A 22,898-nucleotide genomic window follows, 5' to 3' on the forward strand; every position below is an offset into this window, starting at 1 on the left:
AACTTTTGAACATCTTGAAATTTCATTACCATAATTCGGCCAAAATCTCAAACTTCGACCGACGATAAAAAGTAAACGAGCAATGGGAACTAATTTCTGCAAAGAGGACCTGCGGGACATCGACAATAGGAACATTTCGAGCTATCACCCAGCTTGTTGCAATGATTCATCACTGTTCTAGAAGATTTTGCAGTTCCGAAAAAATTGTCCGGACAAAATTTTCGAAAATAAGTGTATATCAATATACACTTTTTTTTTTTTTTGCAAACCGCATAAAATCGCCCCTAGAGGTCGCCTGGACAATCCGAAACGCTCAAACGAATCCCCGGAAAATGGTTCTTCACTCAAACAATCTGCCGAAATACCACGATGACTCACTCATGTTCTAGAAACTCTCGCATATTTCGAAATTTCCGATTCTGGGAAAATTGTCCGGACAAAATTTTTGAAAATTCATCCGCTTCTCACTCGAAAACGAAGAAAGCAAATAACAATCCGTAAAATGATCTGGAAACAGCTCACGATAAGCGTTAATTTGGACCCCTCGGCTTTGTCATAACTCATATGGACGAAAACTTCTGCCGGAAATACTTTTCGATTCATGGAATAATTACGATTTTTCAACTACTCGACCTTTGTTTAGCCAGAAAAGAAAGACTACTTGACCAATTGACTTTGCCAAGCCCGCATACGACAGAACTAGCAGCGACTGACGAGATTCGCCCTTAACAACCTCATGACAATGACTCACTACATCGGCATTCTGGAATTTTTTTTCTTCAATTCATTTTCAAAACCCGCCGATGACTGATGGCTGACACGACTGTAGAAAAACTTTACATTTTGTAAATATCTTATATATGAATTTTACGCCTATTGCAGCAACCTTTCTTATTCTTTTATCTACGCGCTGACCTGATTCCAATCGAGGGAGTGACGACCCGCTGATTCGAATCATTGACCAACTGACCCACTTTACCCAGCTGATTTTACGCTTGACACAGTTCTGACCCTTTATAAGCGACTCTGCCAAGACAAAATTATTCAATTTCACAATAAAACCAATCGAAAGGTTCAATTTTTTTCAATGAAGATTTTCGATAGAAATTTTAATAAAATAATCAATTTGATTCAAAAATTTGAAAATAATTTTATAAAAAATCATCTAAAAAAAAGCTGATAAAGACTTACTCGGGCTCTCTGGCCGCCAAAGCCGAAGAAATGACAGCTGCCAACAGCTTCATTTCTATTTCTCTTTAGCTTTTAGCTTTTGAAGCGTGAGCTGGATTACAATTTACTTTTATTCTTTTCTGGGCCACACGGTGGCACTTTGCCCATGTCAAAGGGTCGATGGTGGAGGAGCGCTGTGGGACCACGTGCGTGCATTTTTCTAGAGCCGCGCCCAGAACGGAAGAAAAACGGACCAAGGGACCTCCGGATGAACTTGATAGCGATCTGAAATTGGCATTTTCGAGGGTTAAGAATTTCTAAAGGAAGTTAGAAGCTATCTGCCTCCGACAATTAATCAATAAATCATAAAAAAATCTATAAATAATCTGTTTAAAAAATAACCGGAAGGGGCGGTATTTTCTCAGGGTAGCTTTGGTCACAGAGAACGGAGCCTGCAATTCCGAAATCATCACGAGATCTTCTTCATTTTTTTCTTGTAAACAACAATCGAAACCCCTGCCTTCCGGATTAATTGTCGGCCCATATGGTTGATTGAAAGCCAGGAGAATCTCGACAAAGCAATTTGAGACAGTTCGCACTTTAGTTAAAAAAGTCGATTTGGAAATTCGCTTTCGTTTTGCAAGGACAGCATTTTTTATGAAGCGAGTGAAGTGGGTCCTATTTGGCCCACGTGCGAGTAAATCCGATTCTCCTTGTATAGACGCTTTCAGCACACTGTCATTTTAGAATTCATTTTTGAATTTTGAGGATAAGTTGCCAGTTGTTGTGACAAAATATGCATGATTTCATGAAGAGGAGTCAAAAATCGATAAAAAAATCCAATAATTTTTCAAGAAATTTTGGTCAAAGTAAAGACCAATCAGATTTCGGCACTAGGCGAGTTAACCAATCAGATTTCAGAAAAAAAAATTTCACAAAAATTCGAATTTATTTTCTCCCTTTTTTCTCTTTTCTTGCGATCTTCCCAATTTTAATTTGAACACGTGAGAAAACGACTAATTTTTTTCTTTTTGAAATTTATTTGTAAAATAAGCTTTTTGACGAAAAAATATGTTTATTTCTAGCTTTCCGAAAAAGGTGCACGATTCGATAATTTAAATGAAATCTAAATTCTGTGTTATGATGACATCCGTCTAAGCCCAAACTTTCCATCCATGCGGCAGTGTTTTGGGACTCGTGTAATGCGGACCTCAATTTACAACTACCTCCGTTACGTCTTGATAGCGCGCCGTTTATCCAACATCAAGTGATCCAAAAAAGACAGATAACTGCAATTATCTGAGTCAGAGCACTTCCTTCTATCAAACAGCGATAAGGAAAGGTTCCCTATGAGTATTTTTTGGAACTCCTAAGAAACATGGGAGTTACTGGCCGAAATAAACGGGAAAATTTTTCGCGAAAATTAAGGTCATTTATTAAACGGTTTTCCTGATATTTTAGACATGAAAAGTTTTAGGCTGGAAAACCCGTTAAAATAGGGACCCCGATTTTTCTATCGGAAGTGAAATGGACTGCTGAGAGCACTGGAATTTCAAGGATCTAACAAGTGCGTCGCTTTGGGCGTCTATGAGGGCTGAATTTGTTCTGACTCAAACTGGTGCTAAAATTGTCGAAAATTCGGGTCCCGAATTTGACCTGTTTAGTCTAAGAGGTAGACTCAGGCTCATATTTTTAGACTCAGGAAATTATTGAGTAAGGAATGCTTTAAGAATTCCAAGTTAGATACCTTTCTTTGAAATTAAACAGGAATTCTTATTGATCATTCTTTTAGACTTTTCAATTTGACATCTTCAAATAAGAAGGAGAATTTCTTATTAATAAAAGTTTGAACTTTGAGTTCCGATCTGCGGCTCGTTTTTAAAAGTCGGAAGGGGCGAATCCGTCCAAGAAAAACAAAAGAGAAGATATAACCGAAAGCGAGAGAAACAGAACTTTGTTATTCTTCCCCTATGCGACCTCTAATTAAAACGAACGCGAAAATTCGGCACGTTGAAAACCTCAACGGACGAAAACCTAGTTATTTCGAAGGATGAAGAATTCAAGACATTTTTAACGGTTTCCGAGCACCCGTGAAGCTGATTCATAATCTCGATTTTATAAAACAGTATTTTCGCGTTTTTGCTTCAAGTCATAATTCTAGAGCAAGACGGATAAGTTGGATAAGAGTTCGCGAGTAGTGACCGTGTTATTGCTGATAAATACGCGCTTGTTTTTGGACACAAATATTCTTCAGGAAAGTGTAGCTTTTTAAGGAGGTGTGGGGCAAATTTCGGCAAATTGACCATTTTCAAACAGCCCTCAGGCTCAGATGGGTAATAAAATTTTTAAAAACTCTTCTTCTATTTATAGATTGCACCCTAAACTAGAGTTGAAATTTTTTCAGAAAAAATGATTAAGGGATTCTGGCCATAATGACCTCGACTCCATGTCATGTCCGTGAAAATCGTCATTTTGCGTCATTTTCGAACGCGATTTTTTAATGAAAATATTTTAATTTTTCAAAACTTAGATGCTGAAAAGAAAGTTCAAACGCTGTTCTCGGGTTGAATTGAAGGAATTTAATTTTTCGCGAAAATTGCTTATTTAAAAACTTCAATCGAAAATTGGGTTTCAAATTGTCAAAAAAATGAAATTTAAAATTGCACTAACTCGTAATACAGTTAGATAAGTGAGTCACTGTAATGAATAAAAATACTCAGCGAGTCGTAAGCTTTCTAAAAATATTAAAATAATTGCATTTAAACGATTTTAAAAATCTAATTTCACGAATTTTCATAGAAATGCCAATTTTCAATCCCGTTTTTCACCAACTTTTGTTGACATTGAGAAAAAAAGCTAGGGACCTTTTTTGATGCTCTTGATGTGGGCTTTCTAAAAATGGAAAGAAAATTTTAAAATTCGAATTTTCGCCAAGTCGCCCAACACCTCCTTAACTTCAGGTAATTATTTTTCAATTTGCAAATTTTATCAGGAGAGACCTATTTTTTTAAATAAGAAGTAAACTGTTAACAGCTTATATCAGTGAAGAGCCTTATTGATAAATTGTAATATTCCATCTTACGAAGCCCCAGCATGCACCGTACTCGTTGCAATCTGCTTTATATTTTACAAGACCGTCGTGATCTGGTCGCAATTTTTCAACTTTCTTGTTCATTAAGCCAACGAAACCAATATCTTCTCCAATAACTTCACAATCGACCGGATTTCCTGTAAATTTATCAAGGTAAAATAGGGTACTACCTTAATCGTCGTTAAAACGTTGCATCGGCTGCTTTAGTCGTCGTCAACTTGTTGCATAGGACTACTTTAGTCGTCGTTAAAACGTTGCATTGGACTGCTCTAGTCGTCGTTAATTTGTTGCATTTGGCTGCCGTAGTCGTCGTCTGAGTCATCTTGCCTTTTTCAATTTCAAGATAGGTAGGCGCGAGCCAACCAGCGCTTTCAGAGTGTTTCTAGACTTTCCAGATTCTCCCAAAACGACGACTAAGGCAGTCCAATGCAACGTTTTAACGACGGCTAAAGTAGTCCTATGCAACAAGTTGACGACGACTAAAGCAGCCGATGCAACGTTTTAACGACGATTAAGGATATAAGCTATGAATTTGAACTTTCGTAGCGCCTAAATGCGAAGTAGGATCATTTTCATTTCAAAAGCAATCCTACTTAAAAATGCACACATAATTCAAATCTGGTATTTTTAAAAAATTTTTTATAGAAAATTTTATTTTTAGAGCGTTTTCAAATCTTACGATCGCGATTCCTCGAAATTTTTCCACTAAATCGGTCGAGTTTTTTCGATAAATAACTTCTCTTAACCCTTATCTACAATATTGACGGATTAATTTTTCCTAATTCCGACAGAAACCGATTTTAGAGCCATTTCCATGAGGCTTACCCAGCGCGTGAATAGTGTAAAAAGCGGCGCGCTGGGCGCTCGCTCTCTCGACTCCTCTTTTCCGTGAGAGTGGCGCGGTTGAGGGGAGCGCTTTGATTGGTTGCACGAGAAAAAGCACAAAAAGAAGAAAAACACGAGAAAGGAAGAGGAAAGCGCTAGAATGAAAATTTGAGGAAGTTTCAGAATAAAATCCCGTCAATTTTCTAGCTTAACATCATTGAAATAATAGACACGGTTCAGTTTTAGCGATTCAATGGAAAAATTTCGAGAAATCGAGATCGTAAGATTTGAAAACGCTCTAAAAGAAAATTTTCTATAAAAAATTTTTAAAAGTACCAGATTTGAGTTTTGCGTGCATTTTTAGGTAGGATTGCTTTTGAAATGAAAATGATCCTACAACGCATTTAGGCGCTACGAAAGTTCAAATTCATAGCTTATATCCTTAAGGCAGTCCCCTATTTTACGAATATAAAAAAACTCACCGTTATGCGTTAGCCATAATCGACAGAAATCATCACCACCATATCCCTTCCAACTCGATTGATTTCGAATCCGCCAACCTCCTTCTGAGACATCTAATCCTATTTTTTCATTGTTAAACTCATTTTGGGATTTTATTGAGTCGAAAAATAAATACGATATTAATAGTGACGAAAATCATTTTCTCCGATTCCTTTAAATTAAATTTAGTGAATCCTGCAGCCATTGCTTTTAAAACTCGTCGCACAGCAGCCTCGTCGTGTTCTTTTCGGACTGAGTTGGAGTCTTTTCCCCGAAAATGACCAAAGCCATTCATTGCAGGATTTGAAAATCCGAAAGAGCGTTCTATTTCAGATCGATAAGCTTCTTTCTTTTTCTTGGAAGCATCTTCTTTGTTTTTTATCGCTTCCAGATCATGGTTCAGTTTCTGGTTGATTCGCCTGACTTCATTGAGATCTTTTTTCAGAGAATCGTTTTGTGCTTTCAAATTTTCATTTTCTTCTTTCAAATTTTCATTTTTCTTTTTCGCCAAATCACGTTCTCGAGAAAATATCTCATTCTCATTTTTCAGTCTGATATTTTCTCGATTGAGCAGCTCATTGATTTTCATCGTGGTATCAATTTTCGTCAATCCAAAAGTCAGGTCTCTCGGCAAGACTCTATTCTTTAGCTGCTCAATCAGACTCGACAAGGTCGGATGGTTCATCAAAGCTACAGCACTTTCAGCTCGCTCACCGACTTCAACAACCAAGCATCGTTGAATCAACGACTCCATTGCGGGAAAGATGACTTCTGCTGGATTTCGAACGTTTTGGACGATGTTCATCATCGTTTGAAAGTGATCTCCAGCAGTAAAGGGGTGTCTGTTGAGATTTCATAAGCAAATGTTCATACAATTTCGAAATAAATTTGAAATCTTCCCTAAATGTACATAACATTTGAAGCGTTATTCCGAGAGCCCATATATCTTGAGAAAATGAGGCTGGCGCATTTCCTTGATTTCGAATCATCTCTGGCGCTAAATACTCCATTGATCCAGCAATACCAGTATGAAGCGTAGCTTCGGCAACCCGCGATATGTTGAAGTCCGCTATTTTCACCTGAACTCAAATATATCATCAGTTCTGAGTCTTCATTGCACCTGTTGTCCATCAGCGGACATGAGAATGTTTTCGGGCTTTATGTCTCGGTGCATGATGTTCTTTCCATGAATGTAGCCTAAGATTTGATTATTTGGTTTGTTTATTTCATGAAACTACCTAAAGCAAGAACCAGCTGGGCAGATATTCGTAAAGCATCGTTTTGAGCCCAAGGTAGCTCGTTTTCACCACCTTCTGAAGGATTCTTATTGTACTGTTGAAAGTAAACGCTTACCATTGTTGAGCATTTTCTCGAAAAACTGAGCCAGGTCTCCGCCTGGTAGATATTCAAGAATCAAGGCATGGTATGGGACTCCATTGGGTGCAGTGAACTTAAAGTTGTCAAAAAGCTTGACAACGTAGTCATGATCTTCCGAAGTTTCTTAGCCGTGCGTAGATTTTAGCTAGATGGAAAGTAAAAGTACCCGCTTAGAAACATCCCTAGTTGCTGAAGCAAGTTTATTTCTAAGTTGGCATCGTGTTCTTCTTTTTGACCGAGAAGGCCGATTCCTTTGAGCATCTTCAACTCGTTTTCTTAAAAAATCATCATCATCGACACTCACCATATACCACGGTAATATCGCTATTCAAACAATCCTCCTTACCATTTTCTTGTTCTTCGACAACGTAGTAAATTTTCCCCTCTCTGGCTTCTTTAAGTTCCCTAAGGACTTTATACTTTCCATTCAGCACCTGCCCAATCATGGTACAGTTGCGAACCTATGGACAAAAAACTGTAGCTCCCAGTATTTTGAATTTCTAAAAGGGAAAAGTGATGGTGGGCTAGCGCGGGCATGGCATTTTTATTATTTGCATTTTCTCAAATCGCAATTCAAATATTTCCAAAATCAAAAATCAAAATCACCGTTAATTGAATTGAACAAATTTTCAAACTGATTCTCAAAAACTAATGAGTAACTAATGACGTTGAAGAAGCATCTGCTTTAGATTCTAAAGTTTAGAAATATCAAATTTATGTACGACACAGAAATGATTTTGGAAATCACGAGCGACTTCGTTTTGAATGCTTTTCCAAAAACAGACTCAGTAGAAATTTTTGACATTTGACTTGACAAATTATCTAATCCAAGAAAATCTATTTGATTTGGAAAGATACCGTAAATTCGAAATCGAGGGTCATGTTTTCTAAAACGCTTGGAAAAAAATAGTGTTTGGAATAAGCACACGTGGCGGGCTTGCTTTCTTTATCGCTTGATTACGGAAATAAATTTCGAATAAGAGTGTGCAGCAAATTTAATTTGCTCATTTTTCATATGTACAATTTATCAAATTTGCTGATGGAAAAGGAAAAACAGCAGCTGTCTTGAAGACTGCGCTTTGCAACCTGTGTATAAAACCTGAGTCAGGATTTGAATATCTTAAATGAAAAGCTAAGCGGCTTCGCACGTAGATAAAAAAAGACTGTAATAGTAATATCGCGAAGCCGTAAGATCTTCAAATCCTGACTCAGGTTTAATACACAGGTTGCCGAGTCAAGCTGACGTTTTTTTCAACGAAAAAGTCGTCAAATCCCCTTTTTTCCCTTAATTTTCTTAAAAAGGAAGGAGACACGTACCGAGTTTTTGTCGAGTTTATTTTCAAGTGTCATGAGCCGGATGGAACCGCCTTAAATCTTGTGCGGATTTCCTAAAATTCAACCGCAAGGAATAAAATAATGCATGTTACGACCCTCAAATTACAAGTCGCATATCTTCACTGTAGCTACTGTAGCGATAACTAGTTTTGAAGCTTTCAAGATTAGAATTCTTCAATAAAAATCCGCTTGCTACTTGGAAGTCTAAAAATGAAGCACGATGTAATTACAGCTCTGATAAAGTCAGGGCATTCCTTCAACTTTTCGCGAACTTTCTAAAAACTAAAGCGTCTGAGATAGATGGCTTCCGCATTATGACAAGAAAAGAAAGAACGCCTAAATCTTTCTAAAAAAATGAAGTCCAAAGCATTTTTTTTCGGGGAATTTCTATCCATTTTTAGACCAATCAGATGTACAGTGAAACCCTAACTTAAGGCCAAGCAACTTAAGGCCACTTTTTTGAAAAATCCCCAAAATCTGTCATTCGCCTTAACGGCCAATCAGACATCAGAAAAATATTATAACACCGTTCAAAAAAGGAGGGTTGGAAATTTACCTTTTTTTATCGATTTTCTCTGATATTTGATTGGCCTATTAGTTAAACAACTAAATGCAAACATCTGATACTATCAGACTGATAGGTCGAAAATTTGACCAAAATTTTCCGGAATTCATGCTTGTAGTCTCATTTTTCAAAAGGCTAAAATTTATAAATTTATAATTTTATAATTTATAAATTATAAAAAAATCAAAGAAGTGAGTCAATGAGCAGCAAAATTGCCAGTTCATACAGTCATATTTTTCAGGAGATAAATTCATTACGGTTTTTGCGGAATGACGTAAATATTTTCTTTTGAAATACCATTCCCCAGATTACATTCGTATCTATCCGGACCTAACTTCAGGTTTGCGGTATTTTGATCCAAGGGTTCTAATAAGGCAAAAGCAGGAATCGTTAGAAGTTCAGAAAGTCACCGCTTTCGGAAAATCGTTGTTGCAAACAATGTCAAGCGGCGAGTCAGATAATGAATACTGCTACGTTCGCAACCTCTATCTGTCAAAGCGAAAAAAATTTTATTCAAGTGGAATCACCTTTTGTGCTCTCGCTCTAGAGAAAGTGCAACTTTGCTTATTCAAAATACCGCATTTTCATTTTACCGAAAATATATTGACGGTGATTTTGATAAATATGATTTCCCTGACCAGAGTTGCAAATTTGCTGAGCTGAGTGAGCTGAGCTGGCTGTGTGAGCTGAGCAGTCGCTCAGCTCAGCTCAGCTCAGTGATTTTGGAAAATGATCTGATCTGCTCAGCTCAGACAATTTTCACTCAGCTCAGCTCAGCTCAGCTCAATTATTTTCGAGCATGATCTGTTCTGCTCAGCTCAGCTAAGCTCAGACAACTATCATTTAGCTTAGCTCAGCTCAGCTCAATGATTTGAGTACAATTTTACTACCAAAAAACAGTAAAAAACAGCTCAGCTCAGCTCAATCAGCTCAGCTCAGCTCAGCTCCGCTCCGCTCAATGACCTCCGAAAAAGGCCAGCTCAGCTCAGCTCAGTAACCTCCGAAATAGGCAAGCTCAGCTCAGAGAAATTTTTACTCAGGTCAGCTCAAATTTGCAACTCTGTCCCTGACCGACTTTTTTTGTCTTCTGAGAATCGTTGCTTCTTGGAAGTGAGCAAAAGTCTTGAATAATAAGAGCAAAAGAAAACCAGTTATTTCCTCTTCGGCAGAAGCCCTCCCTTTCTAGCACTAGAATCGAAGAATAGGGGCTTGTCGTTTTTGCCCAGTTCACAGAAAAAGGAACCAATTTTTCTGAAAAGAGTTTTGATTGTTCGGTAGGCAAAATAGAGCAATCTTATTGGTCTTCAAAAACATACTTCTTTTTCTTGGTTTTTGCCAAAGAAACGGGAAGAACCAATTTTCGGAACAGATTTTAATGAGTAGGGTTTTGATTGGCCGGTAGGCCAAATACAGCAATCTTATTGGTAATCGAAAAATTCACTTCCAAATATTTGTTTAGTCTGAAAATCGACGTTAAAGTACGCTCTAAATTTGCATTTTCTCGATTTTCCGGACTGTATACAGTAAAAACCCAAAAATTTGCCGGTTTTCAGATGTAAATTCCCGAAAAAGCGGCCAAATTCTGGGTTTTTTGCCGGGTAGCCAAGTTTCCCCTTCAAAAAGCAAAAATTCGAAATTTTTGAAAATCGGCATGATTTTCACATTTTTGATGAATTTTGTTCAAATTTTTGCTTGTTTGAAGACATTCTTATTAAAATTTAGTCATTTTTAATGATTCAAACACTTTAAAAAAGCTAAAAATGATCAGGAATAGCATGATTTGGGCCGAATTCTGATTAAAAATTTTTTATTTTTGGAAAAGCGGCCAAATTTAGGGTTGATTTCAGGTTCCAAAAAGGCGGATTTAGAGAAAAAGCGGCCAAATTTTGGGTGGGCAATTTTTGGGTTTTCACTGTATACAATATGCTTCTAATCTTAACCCTAACTGTAATCTCAACCTCTTCAATCAGCTCCTGATCAAGTTAGAATGAAATCATAGAGTTACAAAATTTTAAATATTATTATTGAAAAAGATGTGTCCTTGAATTTAACGCGGTGTTCTGAAAAAACATCAATGTTGTTTTTTTATATCTGCTTAGAAGAAGAAAACGCTCTATTTTTCTATTCCTACTCTGAATAAAATCAATTGGAAACTTTTCTTGGAAGTTTGAACTTTTGAATCGCAGTCAACAAATAAGGCCGCCACGGGGCCAATGCATAAACGTCAACCCTCTAGCCTTATTCTGTCTGAGTTATTCGAGCGGCGTCTAAAGCGGGGCAGAGAACAAACTCTCGCTTACGCTGATCTCTGACCCAAAATACTTTACGAGCGCGATTGCTTTTTTACCGGAGTTGCTCACTTTGGCGGCTTCTACGCTCAAGCACGTAAATAGGAAAAGTCAATGAATGCATACTCGAACCGAGCGGGGAGTACCAAGTCAAGTGCTCGCTAAATGGCTTTTGGAAAGTATAATTTTGAGCACAAGAAATTTGAATTTTTCTTCGAAACAATCAATTTAAAATTATTGAATCTTGCAACAACAATTACGACTGACTAAAAAAGAAACTAAAACAATTTATGGAAGTGGATGTCTGGATAACCAATAAGATAGCTGTCTTTAGCCTACCGGCCAATCAAAACCCTGATGCTTAAAATCATTTCCATAAATTGGTTAAGCCCTAAAAAATACAGTTTACTTCACTGATTTGTCTAATGTTATTTTAAAGATATATAATAATATAAATAAATATTGTTTTAATAGATAATACAGCAGGTCAAATACAGTAGGTCAAATACAGCAATCTTATTGGTATCCAGAGATGACATTTCCTTTTTGCATTTGCCTTAAAAAATGTGGCTCTATTATCATTTTCTATTTTTGCTTTGACCCATATTTTTGAGCTCAACCAAAAATTCAGGCGACGACATGAAAATACAGCAACGTTAATCTAATCGAAAATTTCCAGGGCTAAAGAATGAGATCAATCAGAGGAAGCGGACTTATCCTGGGCTGGGCGGCGCGCAAAAGTAGCTTTACGCGCGGCGTAAACGAACTCGCGCGCACCACCGTGCACCATGCACCGCCAACGACGACCCATTGACATGAGCTGGATGCCACCTTGCGACCCAGTTTCCAATATAAGCGCGTTTATGGCCCTTGCTCAAATCATACTCAGCCAAAGAGAAAAAACGAAGAAATGAAGCTGTTGTCAGCAGTCATTTCTTCAGCTTTAGCTGCCAGAGAGCCAGAGTAAGTATTTTTGCGAATTTTATTTTTTATTTTTTTTTGCAATTTTTTTACCAATTTATAGTTTTTTTGGGAAAATTTCATCCCCTATTCTGTTTATTCATAAATCTGATCGAAAATTCTAGTGCCGAAAGGCGACTCGAGAAGATCACAGCTCGAGCAACTGAGCTCAATGCATTCGTCCAGTCCTACGACAAATCATCCCAGAAGCAAAAAGACTCCGTTGACAAATGGGTGACCCGACTCCTCGCCGACCTCAACAACATCGACACGTCCAAATGCCCCCTTCCAGCGGAAGAAGATCGATACAACGACGAAATCGACACGATCGAAGATCTCTGCTCCGGCGCTGAACGAGTTCCCTCGATGATTCGAAGCTACGCTAGAAGATTCGGCTGCGTGGAAGGATTCCCAAAGCGAAAATTCTTGGAGAAGGTGATCAAGCGATCCCATAAGCTGAAAAAGGTCGCCCTCCGAGCTGGACGATGCAACAAGCCCGCTCCGACCACCGAACCAACTCCAACCGAGGAGCCATCAACTCTCGCCCCAGTGACTGGCGTCTGTGACGCGGACCAACACGCTGTCTGCAGCAGTCTCGGAAACTCGGAGATTTTCTTCGAAAACGAATGGACTTGCCGAAACTGCTTCCGAATCAGAGCCTACTACGGAACTGGCGGTGGCTTCACGTTCAACCCAAGAAAGGATTTCGTCAGCATCAAGTTCACCGAGCCAGTCTACTTCCAGAAATGGAACCATCCAATCCATCCGGACGGACCAGTTGAAGTTGCAGGAAGCAACAAGCACCACTGGAAGATGAACTTCAAGGAAGACGGCAACTTCCTTTCTGGAATGATGTTCGACGCTGAACTCATCACTTCCGATCTTGACCTCTGGGTTGATGGCCAGTGGATCATCGACTCTGCCCAGTCCTGCAGATGCAAAGACGGCCCTCCACCACCACCCGAATGCGTTCCAGCTGATCCATGCAGCGGACGAGAAAACTGCGAAGCCTTCGTCGATAGCTGCGGAATCACTCCATCCAGAAACAACAATATTGCCACAACTACTGGTTCGCCAGCTTTCAAGGTTTCCGCTGAAGTCAAATGCGGAGAGATTCCTGATGATTGGCAAAACATCATCCACATCAACGCTGGCAGCAGATGGGACGTCCTTGGCGACAGATACTTTGCTCTTTTCGCTGGCCCTGAGACGATGAAATTCAGCGCTCCACTCAAAAACTCTGGAAACGTCCCCGGCGGCGGAAACTTCATGGTCAACCACTACCCGAGCTGCACTCCTGGCGAGTGGAACAAATACCAAGTCGAGCAGCGATATACCGACGCTGAAGACACTCTCGAGCTCACCATGTCGATCGATGATGAAGTCTTTGTCACTCGAATTGTCGACGTAGCTGATGCTTACAGCGGTGATCTCTTTGTCGATGTCTCCAACGACTATCACGATTCTGCGACTGGCTTTGAAGTCAGAAACTTCTACCACCAGACCTTCCCTGAAGCTGAACCTTGCGACCCAGTTGACCCATGCGAGGGACGAGACAACTGCGATACTCTTGTAGATAGCTGCAGCATCCGACCTCAGCACAGCACTCAAATCGGATCAGTCGAAGGAAACGCTGTCTACAGCGCTAGCGTTGATGTTTTCTGCCGCCGAACTGAAGGTCACTCCTGGCAGAGCGTCGTCCACATGACTCAAGGTGGATACAGAGAGAACTTCGGAGACAGATACTTCACTATCTGGCAACGAGATGATGGAAAGCTCAAAATCAACGCTCCTCTCAAGGGCAACACTCAATTCGACGAGGTCGAATACTTTGTCGACTGCGAAGATAACTCCTGGACTAACATCGCTGTCAAGCAAACTCAGATCGATTTTGGCCGACTCGAACTCACCGTCTTCCAAGATGAAAACGCTCTCGGCTCCAACATCATCCACCACACTGATGCCTTCGTCGGCCCAGTTGAGGTCTGGTCCGGAAACAGCTGGTTCGAACCTGCCAGTTTCTTCAAGATCAAGAACTTTGTCCACTCATCCCGACCCTATGAACCTGAGCCATGCGATGCAACTGATCCATGCGAAGGTCTTGAAAGCTGCGAGACCTTCCAGGACAGCTGCGGAGTCGCTCCATTCAGAGGAAACCGACTTGCCGAGTCTAACGGACATCTCGGATTCAAAATCTCCGCTGAGGTTCAGTGCACTGACCGAGTTGCTCCTTCCTGGGAAAACGTTCTCCACGTTCACACTGGCACCAACCGAGAGAACTTCGGTGATCGGTACTTCACAATCTGGAAGGAAGCCAACAAACCCGACGGAATCAGAATCGTCGCTCCGGCCTTTGAAAACCCTCTTTACGAACTCAACGCTTACGTTTCCTGCTCTCCCGGCTGGCATACGTTCACCGTCCAACAATCTGAGTCCAGCAAGAACTACATGCTCCTCGAAATTTTGATGGACGGAGTTGTTGTCGAATCTCAGGAAGTCCGAAAAACTGATACATACCAGGGCCCACTCTTTGTCGAAGCATCCAATGAATTTGCTTGGCCGGCTGCCTATGATCACGTCGTCCGAAACTTCTACCACCAGGACATCACCTGCTACGATCCATGTGAGGGCAAAGATAACTGCGAGACCTTCATCGATTCTTGTGCCATCAACCCCGTTCGAAACAACCGCCTCACTAACATCGTCGCTTCCGTCAACCACGTCACATCTGTCGATGTCCTCTGCACTTACGTCGAGTCCAGCAGCTACATGAACTTTGTGCAGATTACAAACGAGTCCATGGACGGAAACCCAGGAAACCGATTCTTCGTTGTCAACCGACGACCTGACTCTCAAGGAATCACAGTCACCTTCAACAACCCCGATGCGTCCAGATACATGTCCGGAACAACTCCCTTCGAATGTGTCCCCGGCGAATGGTACACCTTCCAACTCGAACAAAGACAAGACGAAGCCAACCCAGCTGTCACCAACATGGTTGTCACCATCAACGGCGACGTTGTCAAGGAAGTCTCCACTGCCACCAGCGGAGTTATCAATGGCGGCGAATTCAAAGTCATGGCTTCGAACAAGTGGAACAGCGCTGCTGAGGACTACTCAATCCGAAATTTCTACTACCAGACCTTTGAAGAAGTTCCTTATTGCTTTGATCCATGCGACGGAGAAGATGGCAACTGCCAGACTCTTGTCGACTCTTGCGAAATCAATCCATCCCAAAACAACCAGCTCGATTCAATCACCGCTTCTGTGAATTTCGACTTGTCTTTCGATCTTCTCTGCTCAAACAACATGGCGCACGGAGAATGGACCAACATCCTCTGGATCGTACGAGCCAGGGATAACCAACGAATGATGGGTCTCTTCAAGAACAGTGATGATCACCGACTCCGCCTGAATACTGCTAACCCAGAAGTCACCGGCACCGCCAATCCCTTTTTGTCTAAAGGATGGAGTGAATGTACCGATGGAGAATGGTCAACTATTCGATATCACCAACAACAGAACGCTGCTAATCCAGCTGTCACTGACGTCACTGTAACCAACAACGACGAAGTTGTTATTTCAGCTAGCTTTGCCACTGGACTCGTGACCAAGGATGAGGAACTCGAAGTCTTCGTCTCCAACCATTTCAACCCATCTGGTTCTGACTACGCTATCCGAAACTTTGTCTACAAGACTTCTGAAGAAAATCTCGGCTCTGATCCATGTGATGGCAAAGCCAACTGCGTCACTTTGATCAATTCTTACGCCCAAACCCCGGCGAAGAACAACCAGATCGGCTCAATCACCGCTGCAATCAACTTTGAAGTTGCTGCTAACGTCCTCTGCACCGACGAAATGGATGTTGATGAGTGGTACAATCTCATCCACATGACCATAGGCGGCAATAATGGTGAACTCGGTGATCGATTTTTCAAGATCTCGCAGAAGAGAGGTTCTCATGAGCTGATGATCAACATGGCCAGCCCCGAAGAGGATAACGGAACTCGAGGTACTTTCCACATTTGCACACCAGGTGAATGGAACGAATACAAGCTCGTCCAGGCGCAAAATCCTGACTGGCCATCGCACACCTACTCGACCGTTTATGTCGACGGAGTTGAGATCTTCCAGATTCGATCTGACACCCACGAAGTCCTTAATGGAGATAATATCGACGTCTTCTTCTCTGATAACTGGCATCAGTCCGCTGACGCTTATCACGTCCAGAACTTCTACTACCAGACCTTTGCTGATATCGACTATGGAATCATCCCGTTGAAAGACTGCCGAGAAGAAACTCTCTGCGAAATCGTCGGTGATGACTCTCAAGCCGCCATCAAGGACTACCATGTTGCCACTGTGACAGCTGCAGTCAACTTCGGAATCTCCGTTGATGTCCTTTGTGAGGCAATGCCTGTTGGCAACTGGTACAATCTCATCCACATGACTATGGACGGTAACAATGCTGTTCTTGGCGACCGATTTTTCCTCGTCTCCCAGCACACTTCAACTGAAGAACTCCTCATCGACGTTGCTGATCCAAACCAGCCAAACGGAAGCTCCGGCCGACGCGCCGCATGCCCAGCTGGCGAGTGGATAACCATCGAAGTCGATCAGTCTCAGGACGCATCTGACCCAAGTGTCACTACTTTCACAGTCAACGTCGATGGCGTCGAGATTTACTCTCGATCGGCTGCTACAGAAGCTGTTCTTGCAAGCGGAGAAGTCCAGGTCTACGTTTCTGACCCATGGCACCGAGCTGCTAGCTCCTACCAGATCAAGAGATTCGTCTACGAGCGATTCGCTGATGTCCCCCTCGGTCCCCAGAACTGCAACGACGTCGACAACTGCGTCATCGTCGGTGCTGATTCCGTCTCTCCCGTCCAGGGCAATCTTGCCGCCACAATCACCGCTGTCAAGAACTACAAATTCTCGATCGACATCAAGTGCGACCACTCTCTCCCCTTCGACGGCTTCAAAAACATCTTCCACGTAACCACTGGCCCCAACGACGGCGTCTACGGTTCTCGCCAGTTTGCCATCTGGAGATCGAGCAACGAGAACAAAATGCACATCACTACCGCTAATCCAAAGGCAGCAGGTGGTCACTCGAGAAATTACTTCAACTGCATCGACGGAGAATGGAACACCTACACTTTCGAGCAGCACCAACAGGCTCCCAACCGACGCCAATGGATCTGGTTTAAACTCTCCATCGACGGAGTCAGACAATACTCCAAACGATTCAACGACGACGACTATCCAGTCCTCGACGGCGAGCAGATGAACGTCTGGATTTCCAACGAAGCTGCCGACGCTGCTTCCACCTTTGAAATCAGAAACTTTTCTTACGAAAAATACCCAGATCTTTAAATCGAAAAAACTCCTTATGAAATTATTTCAAATTTTGCTACTCCTTCTGTAAATAACAACCCATTCTTCTCTATCTATCTTTATTAATAAAAAAATCAAAAAAACATCGGTCTTCTATCTTTAGCAGGGTAAAAAGCATTCAGTCATTCCGCATTGTCGTAAAAAGAATAAAATTTGCAAAAAGCTTGTTTTTAAACCAAACGGACATTGTTTTACGTGACAATTTTGATGACAAACCTACCGAGTGGTATAAACATTAATTTTGCAATCGAGCCCGTTGGAAGATCTAAAAAGCTATTTTGATTAAATCATCTTATCCAGCCAGTTGCTAAAAACTGACATTTTGACCCACGTCATCATAAAAAGAAAGAAAACGCGACATAACCTCTAGTAGAGGTCCTCTACAGAACTAGGCGGGGTTTATGAAAGGTTCAGAATTTGCACTGTCACTCGGGAAGCCAAGTCAAGTGCCCCCACTTAATATGCGTTCTCCCAGCCTAGTTTTCTTAAAATATTCGACTTGCAAAAAGACACTGGTCATTTTAAGTGCACGCCCTCCAAAGTTTACAAATTGACATACTTGTTGCTTTCAAGAAAATGAACAATTTACACGTCAGAATTTTAAGTTTTCAATTATCTCCAAAGATGCGGACTGTCCTCGTTTAAGGAGACCCCCCCCCCGTCAGCTTTTTCTTCGAAAAATAAAATTTTTTTAAAACACCATATTTTTGGTTCTTCATGCGTCCTCAGGTTAAATTTGCTTCAAAAACTTGATAAGAAGAATTTTTGACCAAGAAAAATCAATATTCTCGCCAAAATTAGGGAAATTCGTCAATTTTCGGCAAAAAGTCCAATTTTCAAATGCGATTTTAAAATTGCGATATTTGATTTTTCGAAATAGCTGATCTTAATTTCTTTGAGCAGTCTTTTTTGCCTTTTGTTTTATGATTTATAATTTTTATTAATCTCAATAAGCACCAGTTTATTATCACGTCCAGAAGCAAAAATGAACCTGACTGGCCTTTTTTGTAGGAAGAATACAAAAGATAGAAAACGACCTTTTGGGGCAGATTAGAGAAGAAGTTCAGCTGTTCCGAAACTGTCAGGCCTAGCCAATTGAACCCGGCCTATTCCCAACAGCGATAGAGCAGGAGTGAAGATGAACGAAGATTCTTTTATTTTTCTCGAGTAGCGAAATTTTATTGCATTGTTTTTTTAAATCCCCTGACTTGAGAAATAATTATGGGCTCTCATTATCGGAACATTGACGCCTCTCTTCGGTACTCTTCTTTAGAGAAAGGAATCGGCTAGACGTTCATTATTCTTATTTGACACTGTCTAAGATAGTCTGCATGATCTATTTTCTTAAATATTTTGGCCGATTCTAACCCTGGAAAAAGAGGACATAATGAAGGAGACAGAGGACGACCCGGAATATGACTAGGGTGAATTTACAAAAAAATCAACTTTTTCCCTATGAATGCTGTCTCGTTGAAACTTGGCATGGTGAAAGATCATGCCCGAGTTTCTTCACAAAATTTTTTCTTTTAAATTTTTTTCGTTTTTCAACCCTTTTCGCCCCCATAAAAGGCTATCTTTTGAGCGCCTCAAGTGTCGGTGCTCTTTTTGGCCGGAATCGAAGCGCGGTCGGCTTCTGATCATCTTCCGAAAAAAATTTAGTGAAGCTATCACCGATGACTCAGAATCGGCATTTTAGTGTTACGTAACACTGTTATGTAACATAACTACTAAATGACAATAAGTCCTCCACTAGAATAATTGATGGTAATTTGGTGAAATTTTGGGACGGTAGGTATTGGCCCCAACTAAAAAAATTGTAATTGAAAATTTTTTGGTCTGACCACGTGATCACGCGATACTGGCGATTCTTCTTAAAAGGAAGACTCGATTTAAAATATAAATTATTAAAAAATAAGAATGCTATTTATGGCAATATTTTTGGCCCCGTTCCTTGGTTTTTTAATTTAAGGGGCTTGACGGCCCTTCGGGCCGTCTCAGCCCCGTTCCTTGGTTTTAATTTAAGGGCTTGACGGCCCTTCGGGCCGTCTCAGCCCCGTTCCTTGGTTTTAATTTAAGGGCTTGACGGCCCTTCGGGCCGTCTCAGCCCCGTTCCTTGGTTTTTAATTTAAGGGGCTTGACGGCCCTTCGGGCCGTCTCAGCCCCGTTCCTTGGTTTTAATTTAAGGGCTTGACGGCCCTTCGGGCCGTCTCAGCCCCGTTCCTTGGTTTTAATTTAAGGGCTTGACGGCCCTTCGGGCCGTCTCAGCCCCGTTCCTTGGTTTTAATTTAAGGGGCTTGACGGCCCTTCGGGCCGTCTCAGCCCCGTTCCTTGGTTTTTAATTTAAGGGGCTTGACGGCCCTTCGGGCCGTCTCAGCCCCGTTCCTTGGTTTTAATTTAAGGGGCTTGACGGCCCTTCGGGCCGTCTCAGCCCCGTTCCTTGGTTTTAATTTAAGGGCTTGACGGCCCTTCGGGCCGTCTCAGCCCCGTTCCTTGGTTTTAATTTAAGGGGCTTGACGGCCCTTCGGGCCGTCTCAGCCCCGTTCCTTGGTTTTAATTTAAGGGGCTTGACGGCCCTTCGGGCCGTCTCAGCCCCGTTCCTTGGTTTTAATTTAAGGGCTTGACGGCCCTTCGGGCCGTCTCAGCCCCGTTCCTTGGTTTTAATTTAAGGGGCTTGACGGCCCTTCGGGCCGTCTCAGCCCCGTTCCTTGGTTTTAATTTAAGGGCTTGACGGCCCTTCGGGCCGTCTCAGCCCCGTTCCTTGGTTTTTTAATTTAAGGGGCTTGACGGCCCTTCGGGCCGTCTCAGCCCCGTTCCTTGGTTTTTTAATTTAAGGGGCTTGACGGCCCTTCGGGCCGTCTCAGCCCCGTTCCTTGGTTTTTTAATTTAAGGGGCTTGACGGCCCTTCGGGCCGTCTCAGCCCCGTTCCTTGGTTTTTTAATTTAAGGGGCTTGACGGCCCTTCGGGCCGTCTCAGCCCCGTTCCTTGGTTTTTTAATTTAAGGGGCTTGACGGCCCTTCGGGCCGTCTCAGCCCCGTTCCTTGGTTTTTTAATTTAAGGGGCTTGACAAAGGCCTGGAAATCTGAGTTGATCAGTCTCAGTTTCGTCCCCAACCCCTCCCACCTCCATCCAATGTAAAAATTTATATTTTTCATTTTTAAAGTCTAGTTATGGTTTTTATTGATAATTAAAAAAAACTTCTCTAACGAGAATTTACTTAGAATTTTATGAATCCAAAATAAAAATTGAAAAAAAATTAATATTCGGGCTCCGGAGCCAAAAAACCGAAAAAAATTGGAAAAAAATCGGTTTTTCGGAGGCTCCACCCTTAAAATTTTTATTAATTATATTTTTACGGGGAAGCTTTGGACCAGCCCTTTTTATGATCTATTACAATGCAAAGAATTATTTGTCTTCCACCAAGTTATTTTCTTCCACCGGCTTTAAAAAAGGTCCTCCGGGTCATTCCTGATCGATCTGAAAGAGCTTCACTAAATTTTTTTATTTCAAAATGATCAGTTTTTTCAGGCGCTTCGAATGAGCCTAGTCACGTTCTCGTAACTTGAGGCGCTCAAAAGTTGAGTTTTTCGGCTATTTTAGAGGGCGCTAGAAGAAAATCACGTGACATATTTAAAGAAAAACTCTTCGATATGAGATTCATATGCATGGGAAAAATTGCATACAAAATTTGAAAGCCGTACGACCCCTAGATTAAAAGTTGATTTTTGTAAATTCACCCTAAATATGACCTCACGCAAATTTATACAGAACTTTATAGGTGATCTCCGAACATGATTGAATTTATCGATAGTTTTATTCAGCAAAGTTGGGCAAGGAAAAATCGCCGACATCAGCTTTACTGACGAGTTTTCTGAGCTTTCTTACCAGACGAATATCGACAAATATTTAGACTTAGCAACGGATCAAAAATTAAAGATAATTTTTTCAAAAGCCTTTCCATCTTTTCGATCCAAAATTCAGTGCTTCTCGTACACTGCCAAAAACTCTACCACCTAGACGAGATCTTAGAAAAGAAGCGCGCAAGTGAACTCGCTATCCGAGCTGAGCTTAAGGCGCTTTTGCCGCCGAAAATCGCCAAATTTGTCGTTCCAACTTTGGAGGTCAAGCAAGTGCTTCTCAACCCCGTCAAGTTTATCAACAATCTCGAGGACGAGTACAAGGATTTTCGCGAAACAAATAAAGGTGTGGAGGAAGAAGACTCGTTGGAGTATCTTTTCAGAGCTATTCTAGGAAAGCGGCTTTCCTACAGCGATTGAAGAACAACTCATTAGTAGTTATCAACAAAAAGAAAGCCAATAAAAGCGTCGTTAATTTTACGAATGAATGGCGTTTACTTGAAAAACTACAGTTTCCACAATGCAGCTCGATTCTGCAAAGAACTGGCAATGAACAGACTGGAGGGCTTTGCCATTCAAGTCTTTCAAGGGATGAAGGCAAAAGGCTTCGAATATTTGACCTCGATCGTCGACAAAGAAGGATATCGCCGCGTACCGTTGATCCGAATCGCCCAGCGAGCTGGTCTTTTTGAATTGCTCTCCCAAGATCTTGTGCAGCGTCAGCTCGATATTATCTATGCTGGTGGATTAAAGAAGAGCTCTTCAAATTTCTTCAGCCAGTCGACAATAGGTATCTAATGCCAGCCAATTTATTCCCAAATGTGCGTTCTTTCAGTTTATATCCTTGGATTGGCGACGATGGGACTTTTTCCAGCAATTTTCTGCCCCGATTTCATCAAATTTGACAAAACAAAGTACTTTCTCAGGAACTAGGGTGGGCCAATTTACTAATCATAAGAGGCAAAATTGGAATTCGCTTGCCAATCAAAAGTCGATTCTGGTTGATCTTGGGGCAAGGGGTTCTTCGGCCAATAAGAGTCCAGTATTTGCTCGATGAGCCAATAAATGAATATCTCTTTATAGTTTTGCCCACCCTAGGTCAGAAAGTTCTGGCGGGACATTTTCGGACCAGGCTATGTAACATTCGAAGGCGGTTCGCTCAAAAGATTCAACATTTCAACAACCTCCATGACCAAAACTACTTCAAAACACCGGCCGATTCAAAAGCAGTTCTCAATTTCCGAAGAGTCAAACACTTCTTCCAGCCCCGACGATTGCATCATCGTCTCCAAGGGCGAAAAAGTCAACCATTCCTTTTCCGACAAATTCCGCGACTTCCTCTACCGCTGGCTCACCTGGAACTTTTCGACAAAAGTGATCATGCTCAACAACCTGATCACCGACTGCATCATTCTCTTCTTTCTCATGTACCTTGCCGTGGCGAAGCTCAGCTATCACTCGAACCAGTGGGACTTTGTTTTCATCGCGATCTTCGGTTGTCGGATTTTCCACCGGTTGCGGACTTGGTTTGCCAG

At 41.5% G+C, this 22,898-nt stretch overlaps 2 protein-coding genes across 2 annotated transcripts; both read left to right on the forward strand.

Annotated features, from left to right (window-relative positions):
* Positions 1–12,003: 12,003 nt before the first annotated feature.
* On the forward strand, positions 12,004–17,572 carry LOC145695531 (uncharacterized). Its single transcript, XM_081772555.1, has 2 exons — positions 12,004–12,115; positions 12,238–17,572. Exons 1-2 carry the CDS (start codon positions 12,063–12,065, stop codon positions 17,486–17,488), a joined length of 5,304 nt encoding a protein of 1,767 aa, XP_081628681.1. The 5' UTR covers positions 12,004–12,062; the 3' UTR covers positions 17,489–17,572.
* A 4,261-nt stretch (positions 17,573–21,833) lies between these two features.
* On the forward strand, positions 21,834–22,296 carry LOC145711796 (uncharacterized). Its single transcript, XM_081789485.1, has 2 exons — positions 21,834–22,153; positions 22,199–22,296. Exons 1-2 carry the CDS (start codon positions 21,847–21,849, stop codon positions 22,294–22,296), a joined length of 405 nt encoding a protein of 134 aa, XP_081645611.1. The 5' UTR covers positions 21,834–21,846.
* Positions 22,297–22,898: the final 602 nt, after the last annotated feature.

The sequence above is a fragment of the Oikopleura dioica genome, chromosome 1 (genome assembly GCF_907165135.1).
Source record: "Oikopleura dioica chromosome 1, OKI2018_I68_1.0, whole genome shotgun sequence".
NCBI classification, from domain to species: domain Eukaryota; kingdom Metazoa; phylum Chordata; class Appendicularia; order Copelata; family Oikopleuridae; genus Oikopleura; species Oikopleura dioica.

Excerpts from the sequence above, each read along its gene's own strand:
- LOC145695531 (XM_081772555.1), top strand. The coding sequence starts at position 12,063 with ATGAAGCTGTTGTCAGCAGTCATTTCTTCAGCTTTAGCTGCCAGAGAG. Across the intron at positions 12,116-12,237 it reads TTAGCTGCCAGAGAGCCAGA|TGCCGAAAGGCGACTCGAGA; the intron begins GTAAGTATTTTT and ends CGAAAATTCTAG.
- LOC145711796 (XM_081789485.1), top strand. The coding sequence starts at position 21,847 with ATGAATGGCGTTTACTTGAAAAACTACAGTTTCCACAATGCAGCTCGA. Across the intron at positions 22,154-22,198 it reads CTTCAGCCAGTCGACAATAG|TTTATATCCTTGGATTGGCG; the intron begins GTATCTAATGCC and ends GCGTTCTTTCAG.